The sequence below is a fragment of the Canis lupus genome, chromosome 6 (genome assembly GCF_048164855.1).
Source record: "Canis lupus baileyi chromosome 6, mCanLup2.hap1, whole genome shotgun sequence".
Classification (NCBI taxonomy): Eukaryota; Metazoa; Chordata; class Mammalia; order Carnivora; family Canidae; genus Canis; species Canis lupus.
Window position 1 is genome coordinate 8,077,874 of NC_132843.1, and position 22,536 is coordinate 8,100,409.

At 41.0% G+C, this 22,536-nt stretch overlaps 1 protein-coding gene across 1 annotated transcript in view; it reads left to right on the forward strand.

Moving 5' to 3' along the window:
• Positions 1-10,838, forward strand: part of LAMA1 (laminin subunit alpha 1) — a 155,101-nt gene extending 144,263 nt beyond the window's left edge. The window contains exons 57-63 of the mRNA XM_072828761.1: positions 1,790-1,902; positions 4,258-4,447; positions 5,016-5,174; positions 5,718-5,871; positions 7,223-7,356; positions 9,699-9,921; positions 10,503-10,838. Of these exons, the coding sequence (XP_072684862.1) occupies positions 1,790-1,902; positions 4,258-4,447; positions 5,016-5,174; positions 5,718-5,871; positions 7,223-7,356; positions 9,699-9,921; positions 10,503-10,663 (1,134 nt within the window). The 3' untranslated portion in view covers positions 10,664-10,838. The remainder of the gene's footprint in view (positions 1-1,789; positions 1,903-4,257; positions 4,448-5,015; positions 5,175-5,717; positions 5,872-7,222; positions 7,357-9,698; positions 9,922-10,502) is intronic.
• Positions 10,839-22,536: the final 11,698 nt, after the last annotated feature.

A 22,536-nucleotide genomic window follows, 5' to 3' on the forward strand; every position in this document is an offset into this window, starting at 1 on the left:
GGAACACTCCTGGTTCCTCTATTTATCCGCCCTCCAAACTCCCAGATGGAGGCCAGGTTTCAAAGCAGCCTAGAAATGGTTGCAGGGGTCATCCCTGTGATGAAAAGCACAGCAGGGGCAGGTGTCTTTGGTAACATGGCACAGTATTTAAAGACTGCAGGCCCTAACACTCTGGCATCTTCATCTGACTACGTACAGCAAGCTTTTTGGCAGTTTCTATACGGACTCAATATCACTTTGGATTTAGTCAGAAACATGAAAATAAGTCCTTATGTAAGCTATTGAACTTGTCATTTTTGCTTTAAAATAGACTTGATTAATCTAGGAAAAGCCAGTTTTGACCAAATATATTTATATATTTTTTAATTTTTTAAAATATTTTATTTATTTATTTATGAGAGACACACAGAGAGAGCCAAAGACACAGGCAGAGAGAGAAGCAGGCCCCATGCAGGGGGCCCGATGTGGGACTCTATCCCGGGTCTCCAGGATCACGCCCTGGGCTGAAGGTGGCGCTAAACCACTGAGGCACCCAGACTGCCCCCAAATAAATATTTTTTAAATTTAAATTCTAGTTAGTTCATATACAGTGCAATATTGGTTTCAGGAGTAGAATTCAGTGACTCATCACTTGCATACAATACCCAGCGCTCATCCCAGCCAGTGCCCTCCTTAATGCCCATCACCCATCTAGCCCATCCCTCGCAAACCTCCCCTCTAGCAACCCTGTTTGTTCTCTATTGTTAAGAATCTCTTATGTTTTTCTTTTCTCCCCTTTGTTCACCTGTTTTCTTAAATTTCACATATGAGGGAGCACCTGGGTGGCTCAGTGTTGAGCACTGCCTTTGGTTCAGGTGGTGTTCCCGGGGTCCTGGGATCAAGTGCCACATCAGGCTTCCCACAGGGAGCCTGCTTCTCCCTCTGCCTATGTCTCTGCCTTTATTTCTCATGAATAAATAATCTTAAAAAATAAATTTCACATATGAGTGAAATCATATAACATTTGTTTTTCTCTGACTTATTTCACTTAGGATAATACTCTGTAGCTCCACCCATGTCATTGCCAATGGCAAGATTTTTGACGACTGAGTAATATTCCATTGTGTATTGACCAGATATTTTTAATGGAAGTTATTCATTTATTTCTTTCCTCTTTTCTGAGTTCTCCATTTCTTTGGTTAAGAGCACACACTCTCATTATGCAGATGGTGGTACAGTCAAGCAAAAAGCAGTACCTTCCAAGCAGGGTCAATCTTTGAGTTCAAGACAGCTCTCTTGGTAGCATCCCCCCGCCCCCAGCCCAAGTCAGAAATGTGAATCTGAGGCCTCACATGGCTTGGACTGTGTGGAGGGTGCTGTTAGACGACTTGCAGGTTCCCAAGCAGACCCCCTCCCACACCCACTTCTCTTAGCTGTAGCTTGCTACTTCCCGGGAGGAATTAGAACAGTTGCCTGTGGGCACTTCCAGCTGCTCATACTGCTGGCCCTTCTCCAGGGTGGGTGGCAGGGGAGAGCAGCAGCCAGGCCTTTACCCCTTTGGCCTGATGAAAATTCATGGGAATTTTAGGCAAACTTGAGTGGGACTGAGGTGAAGCAGCTCTAATTGCTTTCTCAGAGATAAAGAGATAGCAAGTAAATTATTTAAAGCAAAGATTTAGTGCCAACATGTATTTGTAGCTGTTGATATTCTGATCCAATTGCTTCTGAGATGTTTTCTTGATGGAAAAACTCATAATGTTAGTGGTGGCCCCGGCTCATGTGGCTGAGAGTCTATCTGCATCTTTTACAGGGACAGTGTGCTGTGGACAGAGCCCCGGAGTATATCCCCAATGCTCACCAGTTTGGCCTCATGCAAGGCAGCCATTTCGTGCTGCCTTTCAATCAGCTGGCGGTCAGAAAGAGGTGGGTATTGTGCTAAAGTCTTTACTAGGTGTCTCACTGTTGGATGAATCAGGGAGGTATTCTTCAGCAGTGAGAAGGCAGAGAACAGGAAAGCAGCTGCTCAAATGTGGTTCAGTGGGTTCCTGTGGTTTGTCCTTACCCTTCTTGATGATGGCTAGTTGCTACCTCTCTGTATGAATATAGGAAAGCACATAGGTAGGCATCTCTCTAAATCACTCTTGTTCTAGAATCTCAAGTCCTCTGGATCTATTGTCATCTGGACTACCAGCCCTACTCTATTGTAAGCACTTATTGATCTGATCCAATTGTCCACTGGTGCCTGGTGTCACATCTACACTAGGCTATGCATTCCCTCTTGCCTTCGTATGGGTTTGCCTCCAAGGATGCTTCCTCAGCTAAGCCAGCTCACATCCCACAGACAAGGCCTGGGACTGGCCAAAGTGCCTCCAGATTCCATATTCTTCCTCTTCTCCAAATCCTTCAGACTGCACCTGTTGTTGTTGGCCTTCTTTGATCACTGCCCCATCACACTGTCTTTAGACCTTGACTCCTTATCTCACTTGCCCTCTAGAGCCCATTGGCCTCATCATCATCAGTGTTAACAAGAGGAACAAACACTTGTGCCAGAGACTGCCTCAGTATTTAACACATATACCCCAACTCAGTCCTAATTATGAGCAAGGTATTATCTTTATTGAGGTATAGGGAAGTTAAGTCACTTGCTCAGGGCACACAGTAGAAGTAGAATTCAAATGCAGGCACTGTGTTTATGCTGGTAACCATTTCCTCTCTAGTAGTTCCTAACTTAAAACAACTCCAAGAGACTCCACATCCCACCCTCCCCACAGTATCCTGGCTGTATTTCAAGACTTCTTGAGTTGCCTTATTAAAAAAAAAAAAAAAAAGGAGTTGCCTCCTGTGGCAGTCTGCCTTTCCTCCCTTCTCATTTCCTCCCCACCCACCCACTCAACCTCCCCTCACTTCTTGATTGCTCTTGCCACAGTGGTCCCAGACCTGCTGTGGCCACACCCCATGATGCCTTCTTTGCTGGGCCCTCAGTGCAGTCATGTGCACTTGGCCATCTTAGCCCCACACGCCCCTGATTTCCTGCTCTCCCTGCCCCCCCCCCCCCCCCCCTGCTCAGTCTCCTTTGCTGGCTCCTCTTTCATCAGAGAAGGCCCAGGGCCTCTTCTGTGTATTCTCCCAGGGAAACTTCCATATTTCAATGGCTTTAGAATACCATCAATTTGCACCAGCACCCACATCTCTAGCCTTCACCTCTGCTTAGAACTCAGGAGGTGTATACCTAGCTGGCTCTTCCACATCTCCATGTGGATTGGGACAGGCTCCTCCACATGGAGAATTCACTCTTCCCCCAAGCCCGCTGTCCCCATCTTTGGTCTTTGCCATTTCTGTAGACGTTAGCACCATTCACCTGGTTACCTAGGGCCCTACCATCAAGATGGTTGTTCCTTCCCTCCCTCTCCTAATTCAGTCTATCTACAAGTCTAGTTGCTTCTTCCTCTGGAAAATTTCATGAATTAGTTCATCCCCTCCACACCTCCCACAACCCCCTGGCCTAAGCCACCACCACTGGCCTCTGTGGACTTTTCTGACAGCTGCCTGCTTAATAATGCCTGCTGACACCCCAGCCTCATCTGACAGCTTCTTCACGTCAGAGGTACCTTTTCAGTTGTAAATCAAGCTATGCCCACTCCCCTTAGTACTGTGACTCCCCACCCCACCGCATTTCAAATCTAAACACTGCTTCACAGAGCCCCCCTCAATGAGGACAGAGCCACACTCTCTTTTCCTTTCCCTGTCCCAATGTATCCTCCCCTCAACTACTGTGTGCCGCCATCTCCCACTGCGCCCTGCTAGGGTTTTCCTGGCTGCCCACCAAAATCAGGCCCATTGTGTTAGCAGACTCTGTGCTGTCTGAAAACAAAGTCCTGCCAAGCTTCGTGGGGCTTGCTCCTGTCATTCAGAGCTCAGTGGAAACACCATCCTTTCAGAGCTACTGTTAAGTAAACAACTGGTTAGCCTCTCATGACTCAATTTTATCTCTGAAAGATTTCTAGTATCAGTTTTGTGGGAGAAAAGACATTCCTTTCTGTTCCCTGCTTCAGTCTCAGCATCTAGAACAGTTCCTGGCAGATATACCTATGTGGTAATCATTAACTGATTGAACAGCTAGATGGATAAATGAATGAAGAATAATGAATGACTCTCTGCTGACATGTTAAATATAAAGGTTGAAACAATTATTGAGTTCTCTCTTTGACACTGTTTTTTAAAGGTTTTAAAAGTGAAAGTGTATTCCTTTCTGAGGTCTGAGCTCTTGTTTTCCTCCAGGCTCTCAGTTCAGCTGAGTATCCGAACATTTGCCTCCAGTGGTCTAATTTACTACATGGCTCACCAGAACCAAGTGGATTATGCCACACTCCAGCTGCATGGGGGCTACCTTCACTTCATGTTTGATCTTGGAAAAGGCAGAACTAAGGTCTCCCACCCTGCACCGATCAGTGATGGCAAGTGGCACACGGTATGCTCTCAGGAGGCTTGTCATCACTCATGCTAAGTTTTAGTCCATCCATCCCTTATGTCCACTCTGGTTCACTGTCATGAAATCTTCCCCTTTGATTTCTAGCTTGCTTTGTGTCTACTATCTCCCCTATAGAACATCAGCTTCTTGCAGGCAGGGGTCTTTTCCACATCCTGAAGTAACACTGGGGTTTAGTTCAGTGCATGACACCTAATAGGCACTCAGCAAACATTGATGGAATGAATGAAAGGTACCAGAAATGTTCCCGACTGGAGGAGAAGTAAATCAAGTGGACCTGTGACATGAATGCACCAACCCTTAGATAATGGCATTTGCTTTCTTATAACTAGGACTCAGGAGTACTTCCTGTTCTGATGTGTGCTTTGCCTGTGCCTGTACCAGTCTCCTGCCAGGCTCAGTCTCCTCAACACCAATTGTGTAAAAATTAGAGCCATGCTTTAGGATTTCATTCAGGTTATTACAGCTATAATGAACAGATGTTGCAAACAAACATCTGTTAAGGTTCTCTCAGATTCCTTAAAAACTGGATATTGTCATTTTGTTCTAGGTCAAGACAGAACACTTTAAAAGAAAAGGTTTCATGACAGTTGATGGCCAGGAATCCCCCACAGTGATCACTGTGGGAGATGGTACCATGTTGGATGTAGAAGGAAAGCTGTACCTGGGAGGCCTTCCCTCTGAGTACAAGGCCAGGAACATTGGAAATGTAAGCAGTGTTTTCTGTATAGAGCCCATTTTAACTTTACTGTGGCTAAGATTTTGTCTTTTTTTTTTTTTTTTTTTTGGTAAAGGAAAATGTTTATGTTAAATTATCTTGTTTGAACCTGTGACTTGGCTGAATGATGCAAACCTTTTAAACTGCATCCCTAGGTTGTGTGTGTTCAGGCTTCCCCTTGGAAGCTCTTGGAGCTCAGCCAGCCATTCCTGTTAATGAACATTTCCCTTTCCACAGCCATTCAGCTCTGGTACAATTCAGGAAAGTCCAGCAGATTTGTGTTTGCAGATTGGAAAACCTAGCATTCTTGATTTCCACACTACTTGATCAAAATAATAGAAAATACACCTTCATTGCATTATTAGCCAAGATACTACTAGCTAGTAGCTTTCAGTTACATGTTCATGTAAACTAATGTGGAAATTCTATTTAAAAAACCAAAAGTTAATATTTTAATGTTTTTTTGAAGTATAGGAAAAACTGACCCTTGCTCTTCTTATATTTAGAGCATCTATTCTCTGTCATTTGGTTTAGATCACCCACAGTGTTCCTGCCTGCATTGGGGAAGTGACAGTGAATGGCAAACAGCTGGACAAGGACAGCCCAGTGTCTGCATTTGCAGTAACAAGGTGCTATGCAGTGGCCCAGGAAGGAACTTTCTTTGAAGGAAGTGGATATGCAGCTCTTGGTATGTATTATCAACAATCTTGAAAGAAATGTTTGGGTTTAGCCTGCACTTGATATGGATCCAAGAATGATATGATAGAGCAAGATCCTTGGACAAGGCTGCAGCCAAGACCATATTTAGTTAAGTGTTCCAGTTTATCCCGATTTCTCAACTTCTAATATAAAAGCCTTCTCCCTCACATGCTCTCCAGATGGCCTGATGTAGGCTTGCTCCACCAGGCATGATGCCCCCTCCCCTCCCCTCTCCCCGCCCCAGCAGAGGGCAAACGTGTGGTGCTAACTTCATCTGTACATCCCCTGAATTTATGTAAGGCATACATACTGTTGCAGCCCAAGTTAATAAAGGCCTTTGACAAAAATCAGCATAAAATATCCATACCAGCCAGCCAAATACAAGTCAGGTTTGATGAAAAAAACGGACTCCACTGAGATTGCTGAAAATTTTGATCCTAAGTAGAGGAATTTAAATATCTAAAATGCCTTTTAAAAAATGCCTTAGAATGTAAATCACTCAAGGCTTAGAACTAGCCTTTGTAATGTATCTGGTGTTCCCTCTCCATCTGATGTCCTTAATTTGCTGTTAATTTCCTATTTGCAGTCAGGACCAGGCTCCTCTCAGCCTTTGTTCTGCTTTCTACCACAGGGAACCACATTTCTCTGGCTTCCAGGGAGGCCCTGGTGGAAGATTAGGAGCAGGCAGGTGGAGGGAAAGAGCTATGACCCATTTCTTTCGCTCTGAGCTTCCCAGCTCTAGTAACCTTCCCTGCTCCAGAGAAGTTGGGCTGCTCCCAATTCTTCTTTAACCTTGGACTGAATGACTTCCAATACATATCCCTCATTTGGTTTTTCAGCTTTTCAATCACCTAAATAAAATATCCATTTCATTAAGTCTCCACTTAAGAAAACCTAGTATGGATGCTAATCTGCTCAGTAAATGATGACATACCCAGTATATAAATATTGGGAAAACAGAGTGGACAATTCCTGGCTAGACAAATATGGGATTATATGGATCAAATCCTTTTGGGTTTTTTCCCTATGTGGCTCTAGATGAAAGGATGGGCCTGCCTTGGCTCTAGTCAAGATGGGGTAGGTTTTCTTTAATAGCATTACTACCATGATGGGGTAGGTTTTCTTTAATAGCATTACTTCATATTACAGATGAGGAAGCTGAGGCTCAGTGGGTAGAAGTGACTTGTTGGTGAGGATGGAGCTGGATCCAGAAAAAGAGCTAGAGCCAGGCTTCCTGAGCCAGGAGCCAAAATGCAGTCAGCCAGCCCACAGCCTCTCTGACCCCGAGCTTTCTTGGGCCAGGCTCATGCCTAACTTGGGGTTATCTTTGTATTTTTCAGTCAAAGAGGGCTACAAAGTCGGATCAGATGTAAACATCACACTGGAATTTCGTACCACTTCTGAGAATGGTGTCCTCTTGGGGATCAGCAGTGCCAAAGTAGATGCCATTGGATTAGAGATTGTGAATGGCAAGGTAGGTACTTAATCTCGATGGGGTGCCTGCCTACCCCAGCTTCAGAAACAGAGAAACTGAGAAACAGCAGAAATACCCAGATCCAAATGTCCAATGATCCATTTCAGCAGAATGAAGAAAAGCTTCAATTAATCCTGAAAAGATTACAAATGACAAAAAAAAAAGCCTTGAAATTAAATTTAAAGCCAAATTACAACTTGTAATACACCATTTGCCAACCTGATGCTCTTTCCCTCCCTAATATTTGTTAACTTATTTGGAAATAATTCTAGATTGAGAGCAAATTATAATAAAATGTACAGGGAGGTCCTCTTGCACCCTTCTCCCAGGCTCCTGCTGTGTTAACATCTTATACAATATCAAATCCATGAAATTGACATTTGCATAATCCACAGGTTTTTGCAGTTGCACTAGTTGTATGTGTGCTCGTGTGTGTAGCTCTATACAATTTTATCATGTGTATCTTGTTTAGCTTTATGTGTCCACCCTCACAATCAAGACACTTAACTGTACCATTACCACAGTGCTCCCTGTAGCCACCCCTTCATATCCACACCAACTCTCTTCCTAATCCTGGGCAACCACTAACCTGTTCTGCAGCTCTCTGTTATTTCAGGACTGTTGCACACATGCTATGACTCAGTATATACCCTCCAGAGATTGGCTTTTTATACTCAGCTTAATTTCCTGGGAGTTGATCTGGGTTGTTCTGTGTATCAATAGTCCATTTCTTTTTATTGCAGAGTATTCCATGTGATGGATATACCACCGTATAATTTTTTTTTAATGCTAAAAACATACATTTCTATAGCTGTTCTGCTTTCAGCCTTCAGTCCTTAACAATTAGAGGTACCTTAGTCTCTTTTGCCTGAAAAGTGCTTCCAGAGTTTCTCCTGGTTCTCATTCTCCTTCCTCACCCCACTGGTGCCATCTGGGTGCAAGGGAAGAGAGCCTTTCTTCTCCTTTTCCTTTGCTGCAAGCTCTCCTGACAGTAGTCAAGACTATGACTGAACTGTCCTGGTTTTCAGGCTCAGCCTCCGTGTTTTGTGTACTAGGCCAGTTGTCCCTGGCAAGTTGTGAAGAGTGGTCTGAGGTCGCAGCATCACCAGTGTGTGGGGACTGAGCCTAGAGATTCGCCAACATCCTTTGCAGATCAGGCTTCCCATCCCGTCAGGGCACTGCTGCCTCCTCCTCTTCAGCCATGTGCTGCATCCCCCAAAGGGTCACATGAGAACTGGGGAATTTTGGCCAGGCCACTCAGAGGCCGTGCGGGGAGGGCAGAAGAGGCATCGCAAGTCCACTCTCTACCTGCTGCACTTGGCAGCATTTCTCTTTCTCTATGGCCAACTTGTGTTGCTCTGGGACTAAGATGCTTGAATCTTCTGAAGCTACTGCCTCCTGTAAGGGAAGGAACAAGTCATTGCGCTCTAGATTTTTCCCAATCTTACTTGCTTGTTTCTAGTAATTCTGCTTTTTCCCATTGGGTTTCTGGCTCCTAGGACATCCTAAAATGTGGGTGAGGAGGATATAAGAAAGTATCTATCCCTTGCCCTTCACCCCCTCTTCTTTCGTCCTCATGTCTGCAACAAAGCTGCCTGCCTCTACATCATACTGCTTGCCTCTCTATGCTGTGGCTCACAGCAAAATGCTTCCTCATCTGTACTTCAAAAAGAATCTTGAAAAATTTTGTATCCATTTGGACATTTTGATGTGATATCTGGAAAATGTTATCAGAAGTGTAACACTTGCCAAAAATGTAATTTCTGATGTATGTTTTACCTCTATTATTAGCTTATTTTTCCTTTAAAACTTTTCTTAGCTGTTGCCCAAGGACTTAATCGACATCTGTAATTTGTTACAGTCCCCCTGAGCCACCTCACATGCAGCATAACTGCCTTACAACACTATACTTATCATTCTTCCCTGCCATCTTTTGCAAGTCTTAGATTTGTGTTACCACCTGCTGTGGTAGAGCGTCTACAGACAGTGAGTAAATGTTCCTTCAGACCTGCTAGCCAGCTGCTATAAACTGCCCCCCAGTAAACCCATCAGCTCCTGCTATCTTAAATATGAGCCACTGATTTGAGGATGTAATGCAAAAACAGTGGCTCAGGCTGATTCTCATGGAGGTGGTCATTGGTCCTTTCTGTAAGTTGGGGAGTAATGAAATTAGAATCCTTTAAGGGTCTATTTTTCAAAATCACTGGTTTTCATAGTTTTGCCCTCATTTTTAGGAGAATGTTAGGATTTTATCCACTCCAAGAGCATTATATAAATGGATTGTGTTCCTTAAATATGGAAAGATTCACCAAGGTATATCTGCCTGTCTTTTGTTGGTTCAGATCTTATTTCATGTTAACAATGGTGCTGGTAGGATAACAGCCATATACAAGCCCAAAGCTATCACTACTCTCTGTGATGGAAAATGGCACACACTTCAAGCTCAGAAGAGCAAACACCGCTTGGTTCTGATTGTTGATGGGGATGCAGTTCGTGCTGAAAGTCCACACACTCAGTCCACCTCAGCAGACACCATTGATCCCATTTATGTCGGTGGCTATCCTGGTACGTATGGATGTCTGCTTTGCCTATTCACTTTTAAGAGGCACTGTCACTAAGGGAAGTCTTAGTTCAGGTGGATACAGAATTGAGATTAAGAAAAATACATGTTTGGGCGACAAATCCTTTACATTTTTAGAAAAATTATTTCAAATACCTAGGAATTCCTGGAAAAATTAAAATAATCTACACATATAAATTCACCATTAGGTAAGATTCTGAGAATATTAAATGAATGTAAAGTAAGCTAGATGACTTTACTGAGGTGATTCATCTTAGATGATCCTCAGAACAGGAAATCATTTTAGGGGACAGACATGATCTTATTCTCTCACACTGGTTCTGGATTTGAATTATGCACTTCAGACATCCTACATAATTGTTACAAATAACTTACTTAATCAAGTTGTGACACAGTTAAGGCACAGTTGTGACTCAGGAGTTTTCATTCACTTATCTCTGAAGCAACATATGTAGAAGAATATTATTCTAATTTTGATAGAAAAACCAATTGATATTATATCTGTTCCTAATGTGCTATGTCATTTAACAAAATTAAGCAAGATTTTTCCTGTCTTCTTTAACAGCTGATATAAAGCAAAACTGCTTGAGCAGCCAGACATCCTTCCGGGGGTGTTTGAGAAAGCTCACTTTGATTAAGGACTCACACGTACAATCCTATGACTTCAGCAGAGCTTTTGACCTACAAGGAGTTTTCCCTCATTCCTGTCCTGGGTCTGAACCCTGAGCTTCAGAGAAACTTCCCAGTTGGGAATCATTACTTATATATTGATAATTGTTTTTGTGAATTAAAATTTCATTTTCCACTCAGGTTAAATGTTTCCAGAGAGAAATTTTGTGTTTATAGTAAACTAAAATCATGTACACAACAAATACCTCTATTAAATAGTTTAAAATGTAAATTGAATTCATTGGCCCCTTTTCTTCATAAACATTGAATATTCTATTGATTACTTGACGGTTTTTCATGTTTTATATATATTTTGAGTTTTATAAAGTATTTGGGTCGGGTCCAGGATGGCAGTGTAGGAAGACCCTGAACTCACAACTTCCACGGACACACCAAATATACACCTATTTATAGAGCAAGTCCTCCTGAACAACTGAGGACTGAATGGCTTCTGTATCACAGAGCACATACAGAATGGCAAGAGGGATGGAGACGTGGTAATGAAAGTGACCATACGACTTAATATACATTGCTGTATACTTAGGATTCTATATATGAGCTCATGGCAACCAAAAACCCAAAACATGTGATAAAGAGAAAGCCAAACGTGACACTACAGAAAGTCCTCAATTGCAAGAAGAGACCAAGGTAGAAAAGACGGAGGAAAAACTATAAAAACCAGTAAAAAAAGAAAAAAAAAGAAAAAGGAAAGAAACAGCAATAACTACTTTAAATATAAATGGACTAAATGCTCTCATCAGAAGATACATGGAGGCAGAATGGATTAAAAAAAGACCCATCTAGATATGCTTCCTTAGGTAAGTGGGGGGAAAAGCAAAAATAAACTATTGAGACTACACCAAAATAAAAGGCTTTTTTCACAGTGAAAGGAAACCATCAACAAAACAAGGAGGTAACCTACTGACTGGAAGAAGATATTTGTAAATGATACATTTGATAAGGAGTTAATATCTGAAATACATAAAGAACTTCTACAACTCAAAATAAAAAAACCCAACTAATCAGATTAAAAAATGGGCAGGGGACCTGAACACTTTCCAAAGAAGACATACAGATGGCCAACAGACACATGAAAAGATGCTCCACATCACTAGTCATCAGGGAAATACAAATCAAAACTTCAATGAAATATTACCTTATACTTGTCAGATGGTTAGAATCAAAAGGACAAGAAATAATAAGTGTTAGCAAGGATGTGGAGAAAAAGGAATCCTTGACTACTAATGGTGGGAATGCAGATTGGTGCAGCCACTGTGGAAAACAGCATAGAGATTCCTCAAAAAATTAAAAATAGAAATAATATATGATCCACTAATTCCACTACTTGATATTTACCCAAGGTAAACAAAAACACTAATTCAAAAAGATAAACACTTCTATGTTTACTGCAGCATTATCTTCAATAGCCAAGATATGGAAGCAACACCAGTGTCCATCAATAGATGAATGAATAGAAGAGTGAAAAGTATACATATAAAATGAACAAAAGAAGGAAAAGACCCATAAATAGAGAACAAACTGATGGTGGCTAGGGAAGTGGGGTGGGGGAATGAGCAGAATTGGGTGAAGGGGGGTGGGATGTACAGACTTTCAGTTATGGAATGAATAAGTAATGTGGATAAAAGTAATAGAGAAAATAGTGATGCTGTAATAATGTGGTGTGGAGACAGATGGTAACTACAGGAGTAGTGAGCACAGCATCACATACAGACTTATCCAATAATCACTGTATCGTACACCTGAAACTAATCTAATACTGTGTATCAACTGTACTTCAATTTTTAAAAAATGTCCTTAAAGACTGAATAGTTAATAATAAAAAAAGAGAATGTCAGCTGCATCAATCTTAATTTGAAGAGCTGGGGGAAAAATCCATTTTGCAACCACCAGATAAGATCCTATTTCTAAGAGAGAGGAAAAAACTATTGTATACAGTGTCTAAAGTCTAAAGAGGCTTGCTTATACAAATGTTGGAACCAACCAGCATTCTGGCACATCCTTTCTAGAAAGTTAATTTCAACCCTAGAAAATGATTTTTAAGTCAGTAAAAAATAATAAAATAATAATAAAGTATCACTACATCCTGTAACAGATTAGAACAGAATGAACATTTTCATTTTTTTAATCAAAATTGTGGAGCTCTGAATTCTGCAACAGACCACCAATGCTATTAGTGATATTTCAGCAGAGGGCAGCAGCTTGTGCCACAGAAGACTTTATACAGGCTCCAAGAGTCACAGGGAGCAAAGAGGGCAGAGGAAGGACATGGAACCTCCTTTAGATATATTGCTGTTTAATCAAGACCTGACCTAAAAGAGCCTATTTCAGGACCACAAGGAAAAAAAAAAAACATATAATTTTTCCCCTTGATCAATAACTTTTTCTGGGAGAATGTGTGTGATTTCTAAAAGAAAATCTTAAAGCCACACACATATATTCTTTTAATGAACCGAGCAGTTTTAAACCCAACTTTTTGATGTTTCATGTGGTTCCCTACAAATTATTTTCATTCTGCTCTGTGGCCATGTCTGTGTCAAAATGGCTGCTATCCCACACACTTCTGGAAAATGCTCTTGTTTTTCAAATTCTTACTTGAAAAGAGGTCTCTACCTCACTTAGCAGTGATCTACTTTTACAATATGGAAAGTGATAGATTCAACTTCTATTTCTGTGAGAGGTTTTAATTTGATAAACAAGGAAGGCAACGGTGGTCCTGGTCCCTGTCTTTTCTTCTTCACCTTGCTCATGTTTCAGAACCCTGGCAGCTATTTGTACCTCCTGGCTAATGTCTCTGAAATATGTAATCCTTTGCAATTTAGTATCTGCTTGAAGATACTAGAGAAAGGTAACAACCAACTGTCAAAGTGCTGGTTGTTCCGTAGCAACTGGCAATTTAAGGAATGCAGATAAGTGCAGTCTCTAGGCAGCTGGCTTGGACAGCTGGATTAGGAAAGGAGCATTAGCCATCTCAGCATGAAAATGCAGAAGGGGCCCCTCACTGCACAGGGGGTGGCCTTTCTGTTTGTGTTTCCGTGGAAACCCTCTAGAGTGGAGATGAAGGTGTGGACATTCTAGAAGCTGGTCCACCAAGTTGGGGGAGGAAGTGATCCAAACCATGGCAGAGAGCAGACTATAGATTTGCACAGAGTATGTTCCTATCCCTCTCTACCACCTTTCTATTTACTTTCAACACTTACTACTTACTAGAGCTGAAAGAGACTCTGGGCTTTTCATAATTAGAACTACTCACAAGGCCTCTCTTAAAAGATCCTCTCAGAGGACAGTCAACTTCTCTCCCCTTAGGCCTTACATTGAGTACAAAGTAGAGCAACCTGAGTTTAGATGTCTCTACGTGATGGTAAAGAAGCTGAGCTCCAGGTCAGATACCTGGCTCTGACTCACTGCAGGGCCTTATGCTGGTTCCTTAACCTCTCTGAGCAAGGCGGGATTCCACTCTTAATTTTTGTTTTTGTTTTTTGTTTGTTTTGCGTTTATATTCACTTATTGTGAAATTTCATACTTTAATCCGATTACATTTTATTTTTAAATCCTTAGATCATTGTTATCAATAGAAATGTAAACTGTTTAACACATAATTATGTAAAAAATCTCAATTATAACATAATTAGTAATTTTGTTGTTTATAAATTAAGACCATAAAAAACATTATACAGTAAATAGGTAGAATTATGAATTATGTATGTGTTTATAATATTGTTGACCCATCAACAGACATTGAGATATATGAAAAGTAACTAAATTTCAGTTTTTTGGTCAATTTGCTACCTTTAAGTTATATTGTCTTAGCTTGGCCTGACATAAAAAAAATCCCCTAGGGAGGGATCCCTGGGTGGCTCAGCAGTTCAGCGCCTGCCTTCAGCCCAGGGCATGATCCTGGAGTCCTGGGATCAAGTTCTGCATCAGGCTCCCATCATGGAGCCTGCTTCCTCCCTCTGCCTGTGTCTCTGCCTTTCTCTATGTCTCTCATGAATAAATAAAATCTTTAAAAAAAAATCCCCTAGACTGGGTGACTTAAACAAGAGAAATTTACTTAACACAGTTCTAGAGGCTGCAAGTCTGAGACTGGGATGCTTGTTGGGTTGGGTTTTGATTAGGATTCTTTTCTGGCTTGCAGACAGCCACCTTCTTGCTAGTTCCTCAAATGGCAGATAGAGTGAGCTCTGGTGTCTGTTCTTACATGAACCCTATTCCTATCACGAGGTCTCCATCCTTATGATCTAATGTGAGGATTCAGCTCTTTAGAGTTAGGTTGTCAGATAAAATACAGGAGGATACCCAGTTAAGTTTGAATTTCAGATGAACGATGAACCACATTTAGTAACAGCCTGTCCTAACTATTGCATGACAGCCTATATTTTTTATTTGTTAAATTTGGCAACCCCACTTATAGGCCCCAGGACCTAAAAAGATTGATATTCCTTTCCTCACTACCAAATGATTCAAAATTTAAAAAAAATCTATAGCCTAAAAGACATGCAACAAAATTCATTGAAGATCATATTTTTCCCACAATACTTTTACTGAAACATCAGATTTTTTTCAAAACCTACTTTTGGGGACCCAAGTGTTTGCTTAGTCTGCCTGTTAATCCATCACTGGTTTTTCCTTAATTGTAGTGAAATACGGCTAATGTAAAAATTTATCATTTTAACCATTTTTAAGTTTTACAGGTCTGTGATATTGAGTAGAGTCATTCTGTTGAGCAACCGTCACCACCATAGGCTCCAGGATTCCTTTCATCTTGCAAAACAAACTACGTATCCAAGAAACACTAACTCCTCATTCTCCTCTCCCCAGGCCCTGGCAGCTACCACCCTACTTTCTGTCTTAATAAGTTTAACCGCTCTACTTGTCTCATATAACTGGAATCATTCAGTATTTGTCATTCTGTGACTGGCTTATTTCATTTAGCATAACCTCCTACAGGTTTATCTATGTTGTGGCACGGGTCAGAACTTCTTTCCTTTTTAACACTGAGTAGTATCCCACTTGTATATACCATATTTTGTTCATCCATTCATGCATCAGTGGGTGTTGTGGTTGCTTCTGCCTTTTGGCTCTTATGAATAAAGCTACTATGAACATCAGTGTATAAATATTTGTTCAAGTCTCCACTTGAACAGTTCTTTTGGGTATATTTTCAGAAGTGGAATTACTGGATCATATGGCAAATCTACTTCTAATTTTTTGAGGAACCACCATACTTTTTTTCACAGCACCAGCAGTTTTTAAGCCTCAATTTTTTCATCTGTGAGTGAGGTTATGGCACCAATATCAAAAAAGGTACACACACACACAAAAGGTACACATTTAGGAAATATTAAAATTGACTCAAAAGGAAGAACACCAGGGTAAGCCAATAATATTGGCCTTAGTGAAATTTAATCCTCAGTCACACCTGCTCACAAAAAGTCCAATCACCAGTTAGTTTAAAGTCAAGCTTTATCAAAAATAAGAAAACGAAAACTAACCAACTCATTTAATACAGCTGGTACAACTTTAGAAGGTCCAATTTATATAATACTCCATTGCTCTATTAATTTTCCTATACCGTCTTTACAATAAAAAATGCATTGTAATTAGGGATTATACACACAAAGCTGAATATGGAACAACAATATATCAGCACAGGCTTATGAATTAAGTAATAATGTTCAAACCAGAGATTGTGAGGAAAATAAAGTGCTCTATTAGAACTTCTGGGCCCAGAAGGCATACGTATATTCACTTTAAAATACTAGTATCCAAGGCCAAATTGTGGTACCATAGCATAGAAGTACCATGAGTAGTCTAGGAAGGTTTAAAGAGCTAACTGTAACTAGGTCTCACAGATTACACAATATGGGCATTTGCGCCAAAAATAATAAGATACCTAGGAATAAACCTAACCAAAGAAGTAAAAGATATGTGCTCTGAAAACTATAGATTACTTATGAAAGAAACTGAAGAGGACACAAAGAAATGGGGAAAAAAATTCCATGTTCATGGATTGGAAGAACAAACATTGTTAAAATGTCTATACTACTCAAAGCAATCTACATATTTAAGGGAATCCCTATCAAAATACCACCAGCATCTTTCACAGAGCTAGAACAAAAATCGTAAAATGTATATGGAACCACCAAAAACCACAAATAGCCAAAGCGCAATCTTTTTCAGGATTGAAAAAGTGGGAAACATCATGATTACAGACTTCAAGTTTTATTGCAAAGCTGTAATCATCAAAACAGTATGGTACTGGCACAAAAACAGACACATAGATCAAAGGAACAGGATAGAAAACTCAGAAATGGACCCACAAGTATATGGTCAACTAATCTTCAACAAAGCAAGAAAGAATATCCAATGGAAAAAAGACAGTCTCTTCAACAAATGGTGTTGGAAAAATTGGACAGCCACATGCAGAACAATGAAATAGGACCACGTTGTTACATCATACACAAAAATAAATTCAAAATGGATGAAACACCTAAATGTGAGACAGGAAACCATCAAAATCCTAGAGAACACAGGCAGCAACCTCTTATAAGAGACAGACTTTGGCCACAGCAACTTTTTATTAGACATCTCTCCAAAGGCAAGAGAAATACAAGCAAAATGAACTATGGGAGGTCAGCCATAAGAGACTCTTAAGGATACAGAACAAACCAAAGATTGATGGAGGAATGTGGGTGGAGGGTGGGCTAAATGGTTGATGGGTATTAACGAGGGCATTTGTTATGATGAGCACTGGGTGTTATATGTGAGTGATGAATCACTGAATTCTACTCCTGAAACCAATATTACACTATATGTTAGCTAATCAGAATTTAAATAAAAATTTGGAAGTAAAAAATAGGTGCATTTCTGGGCTGGGGCCCAATTTATGAAGTGTTTTCATATGCATGCATAGTGGTGGTTGGGTGTGGAGCAGGGGGTATGGGAGCTTGACACAGCAGTCTAGTGAAGAAAGGGCACTACCAGGAGCAAAGGAAGGGATGAGAGAGAGAGCAGAGTGGATGGGGCCTGATAATGGTCAGCCCATAAGTCAAGCAGGTAAGGAAGGAGACACCAGGATGCTTTGTGAAGCATTAGGGTTTTCTCTCTGAGGAATGCTGTGACAAGATGGTACATTTGAAATGGCAGAGTGGCCGGAGAGTGTAGCCTGTATCCACCATTTGAGCAAGACTAAGTGGCTGACAACCAGGGCAGTGACAAAGAACAAGAGAACCACAAAAGAATGTTTAGAGGCTCCAGCAACATCTTAATTTTTAGGCAATAAGAAATTATGAGGCTCAGCAGGAAGCTTGGAGCACTGAAAATGGTGGTTCCATGAACAGGAGATAAAGAGGAAAATCATAAGCTTAAGTTTTGAATGTATTGAGTTTGAGAAGATGGTGAGAACATCTGAAATACAATGTCTTAGCTGGTCGAATGAAGAGAAATGAGGACACGGTGAAAAAAGAGCTGACCAATGAGAAGAGAGCTTAGACACTGCTGCCTCCAAGGTGTGTTAAGATCACCATTGAGCCCTGGTTAAGGAAACATCAAGGTGGCTTTTAGAACTACAATGAAGGAAAACCAGCTAACAAGCTCTTATTGGGCTTTACTGCTCATATGCATTTTCTAAGCACTGCTGGGTTTTGATGGGGTTTCTTCCATAAAATAGCTATTCGTAGATTCTTCTGGATTCTTTTTTTAAAGATTTTTTTATTTACTTACTTATTAAGGAGAGATAGAGAGAGAGAGAGAGAGAGAGAGAGAGAGACAGGCAGAGAGAGAAGCAGGCTCCACACAGGGAGCCCGACGTGGGGACTCGATCCCAGGTCTTCAGGATCAGGCCCTGGGCTGAAGGCGACGCTAAACCGATGAGCCACCCGGGCTGCCCTCTTCTGGATTCTGAAAATGGTTCCTCTTACCACGTTTTATTTTCTAAAAGTAATTATTTCTTTTAAAATACAAGGGAATTGGGATCCCTGGGTGGCCCAGCGGTTTGGCGCCTGCCTTTGGCTCAGGGCGCAATCCTGGAGACCCGGGATCGAATCCCACGTCAGGCTCCCGGTACATGGAGCCTGCTTCTCCCTCTGCCTATGTCTCTGCCTCTCTCTCTCTGTGTGTGACTATCATAAATAAATAAAAATTTAAAAAAATACAAGGGAATTGGGCAACCCCCGTGGTGCAGCGGTTTAGCGCCGCCTGCGGCCTGGGGTGTGATCCTCCTGGAGACCCGGGATCGAGTCCCACGTCGGGCTCTCTGCATGGAGCCTGCTTCTCCCTCTGCCCGTGTCTCTGCCTCTCTCTCTCTCTCTCTCTCTCTCTCTCTCTGTGTCTCTATGGATAAATAAATACAATCTTTAAAAAAAATACAAGGGAATTAGTGATGCATAAATAAGGAAGTCTTGCTAGATTTCTTAATAATGATAGTGCTCCTTGGTGACTCTCCTTTCTTCACCAGTAGCAGTAGCAGAAACTCTTTGTATTAAAGGACAACTCCAGTTTGAATATTGAAGAGCTGTAGTCTTTGTTTACATAATCAGAAGAATATATAGCTACGTAAAAGAAAAGTTTTTGGCAGTTTGTTTTAGCCAGAACCATTAGAAGCATCAAGTATTTCATGAATAATTTAATTTTTAGCATGTGTTCAAAATCCAAATGTGATTGTCTGTTATAAACAAAAAGCAGTAAAAGCTTTGATAGAAATTGAAGACTGCATAACTTATAGAGTTGTGTCTCTACTAGATGGTTAGAAAAGAAAAGCAAGGCAAGAACATCAGTTGAGAGAGCAGTTGGGAGCTAGTGAGGGACAGACACATCAGAGGTTAGATGTGAGGCTCTACAACCAGACTAGAAAGGTAGTCAGGATTAGGTGGAAGTGGGGAGTAGGATTAATACTGTCTGATTTAAATGCAATTCTGCACCCTTGAGGCCTGATTAAATTGAATATGGAATTAAAGAAGCAATACAAGTAAAAAGGCAAAAGAAAAAGTAGGAATGACCTGGCAGGATAAGTTCATTAAGGGTGGCTGAGAGAAAATGTCCAAAATTAGAAGACTCTCTGCAACACTTTTGATCTTCTAGGTGAGATCAGAATGAACTGAAGAAAGCACAAAGCACTTCTTAGTAGGCCAATCAAAAGAGAACACCTTTCCCTTTTTTATCAAGTGTTATACTGGAACTGAAATAAATAGGGGGTGGAGGGAAGAAAAAGAGGCATCCTAAATTACTAAAGTGACTGGGTGAATAAATGAAATATTGCTCTTATAAGATCTCCAAAGTCAAGTAGAAAGATATGCATATTTATGTTTTTAAAATTGATAAAACAGAAAATGAGAGAGAACTCAGGGTCTGAACATAATTAATTTCAACATCAATAATGCCTCAGAGACTTACAACAGGACCCAGGGGTTATAATATATAACATCTGCAATGTCCAGGATACAATTCAAAATCTCTCAACATACAACTAGGAAAATATATGAATTCTCAAGGGAAAATAACAGTCAACAAATGCCAATCTCAAGACAGAATTATCAAAGATATTAAGCTAGCTATTTTATCTATGCTTCATAAGGTCAGGAAAAACACATTTGATATGAATGAAATGATACAAATTCTCAACAGAGATGGAAAGTAGAAAAAGGAAGCAATTGAAAATCATTGAACTGAAAAATACAATATCTGAAGTGAAAAAAAAAACTAGATAGATTAAATATCAGAATAGAGATGATAAAGGAAAGGATCGGTAAATTTGAATATACAACAACATAAGTTACCTAACCTATCAAATAGAGATAAAAGATTGAAAAAAAAAAAAAAACAGTCTCAGGTGCCTGTAGGCAGTATCTAAAGATTTACTATAGTATAATTAGAGTCCCACAGAGAGAAGAGAGATTGCAGCAGATAAAATATCTTTAGCAAGAATGGCAAAATACTTCCCCAATTTAGTGAAAAGCATACATTTACATAAAATTCAAGATACTTAGCAAGAATCATACAGAAAAAAAATCAAAGAAAACATTGCCTCAACACAATAGCCCAACTTCTAAAATCCAAAGATAACTAAAGAATTCTGGAAAGCAGAAGGAGAAAAAAAAGCACACATTACATATGGGGGAACAATGACGCAAATATCCATGAATTTCTAAAGAGAAACAATGATGGCCAGAAGACAGAAGAACCACATTTTTAATGCACTCCAAGAGCTTACCAACCCAGAATTCCACATCCAGGGAAAATATGAAAATATCTTTCAGGGGTAAAAGAGAAAAAGAAACATTCTCAGATGAAATAAGATGAAAAGAACTATTCAAGAGCAATCCTGCTCTTATGTCCAGAATATGAAACAAAAATCTTATAACTTATTAAAAACAAACAAAATATTTGAACAGATAACTCACAAAAGAAATATGAATGGCAGGGACCAGCTCGGGCAGCGGGTCCAGCGGCGGCTCCCCGAGGAGGGGGCCGCGCGGCCCTGGGAGCACAATTCCAGCGGCACAGGCCCCAGAGCGGGCGCTGGGGGACACAGCCCAAGATCCGGCTCTCCCCCTGGGACAGGCAGAGGCCGGAAGGACACAGGGCAGCAAGGACGCTCCTACCGCCAGGTGGCCCCGAGCTGTGCAGATGGGAGCTCCCCGTCCGCGGAACATCCAGGCCCCTGTGGACTGGGGAGCTGTGGTAGTTACCGCGGGAGCTAACTCCAGAGCTGGAGAGCTGGCCACCGCCACTGTTGTTCCTTCTGGTGTCACCTTGTACCTGGGACTGAGCAGGGGCGTCACAGGATAAACAGCTCCCACTGAGCCATGCACCTGGCAGGGGGCTGGGCAGCTCCCCCAGGTGCACACACCTGAGAATCAGCACAGTAGGCCCCTGCCCCAGAAGACCAGCTGGAAGGACAGGGGAAAAGCAAGTTATTGACCAAGCAGCGCTGGAAAGTTCCAGGGGATGTCAAGGGATTTACAGTATATAGAATCAGAGGATACTCCCCCCCTTTGTTTTTTGTTTTCTGTTTGTCCCCCCCCCTTTTTTTCTCTCTTTTTCTCCTTTTCCCAGTACAACTTGTTTTTGGCCACTCTGCACTGAGCAAAATGATTAGAAGGAAAAACTCACCACAAAAGAAAGAATCAGAAACAGTACTTTCTCCCATAGAGTTACAAAATTTGGATTACAATTCAATGTCAGAAAGCCAATTCAGAAGCACAATTATGAAGCTACTGGTGGCTCTAGAAAAAAAGCATAAAGGATTCAAGAGACTTCATGACTGCAGAATTTAGATCTAATCAGGCCAAAATTTAAAATGAAATGAGATGCAATCCAAATTGGAGGTCCTAACAACGAGGGTTAATGAGGTAGAAGAATCAGTGAGTGACATAGAAGACAAGTTGATGGCAAGGAGAGAAACTGACCTAAAAAGAGAAAAACAATGAAAAGATCATGAGGATAGGTTAAGGGAAATAAATGACAGCCTCAGAAGGAAAAAATTTATGTTTAATTGGGGTTCCCCAGGGCGCTGAAAGGGACAGAGGTCCAGAATATGATTTTGAACAAATCATAGCTTAGAACTTTCCTAACTTAAGGGAAATAGGCATTCAGATCCAGGAGGTAGAGATATCCGCCCCTAAAATCAATAAAAACCGCTCAATACCTTGACATTTAATAGCAAAACTTGCAAATTCCAAAGATAAAGAGAAGATCCTTAAAGCAGCAAGAGACAAGAAATCCCTAACCTTTATGGGGAGAAGTATTAGGCTAACAGCAGACCTCTCCACAGAGACCTGGCAGGCCAGAAAGGGCTGGAAGGATATATTCAGCGTCCTAAATGAGAAGAACATGCAACCGAGAATACTTTATCCAGCAAGGCTCTCATTCAGAATGGAAGGAGAGATAAAGAGCTTCCAAGACAGGTAGAA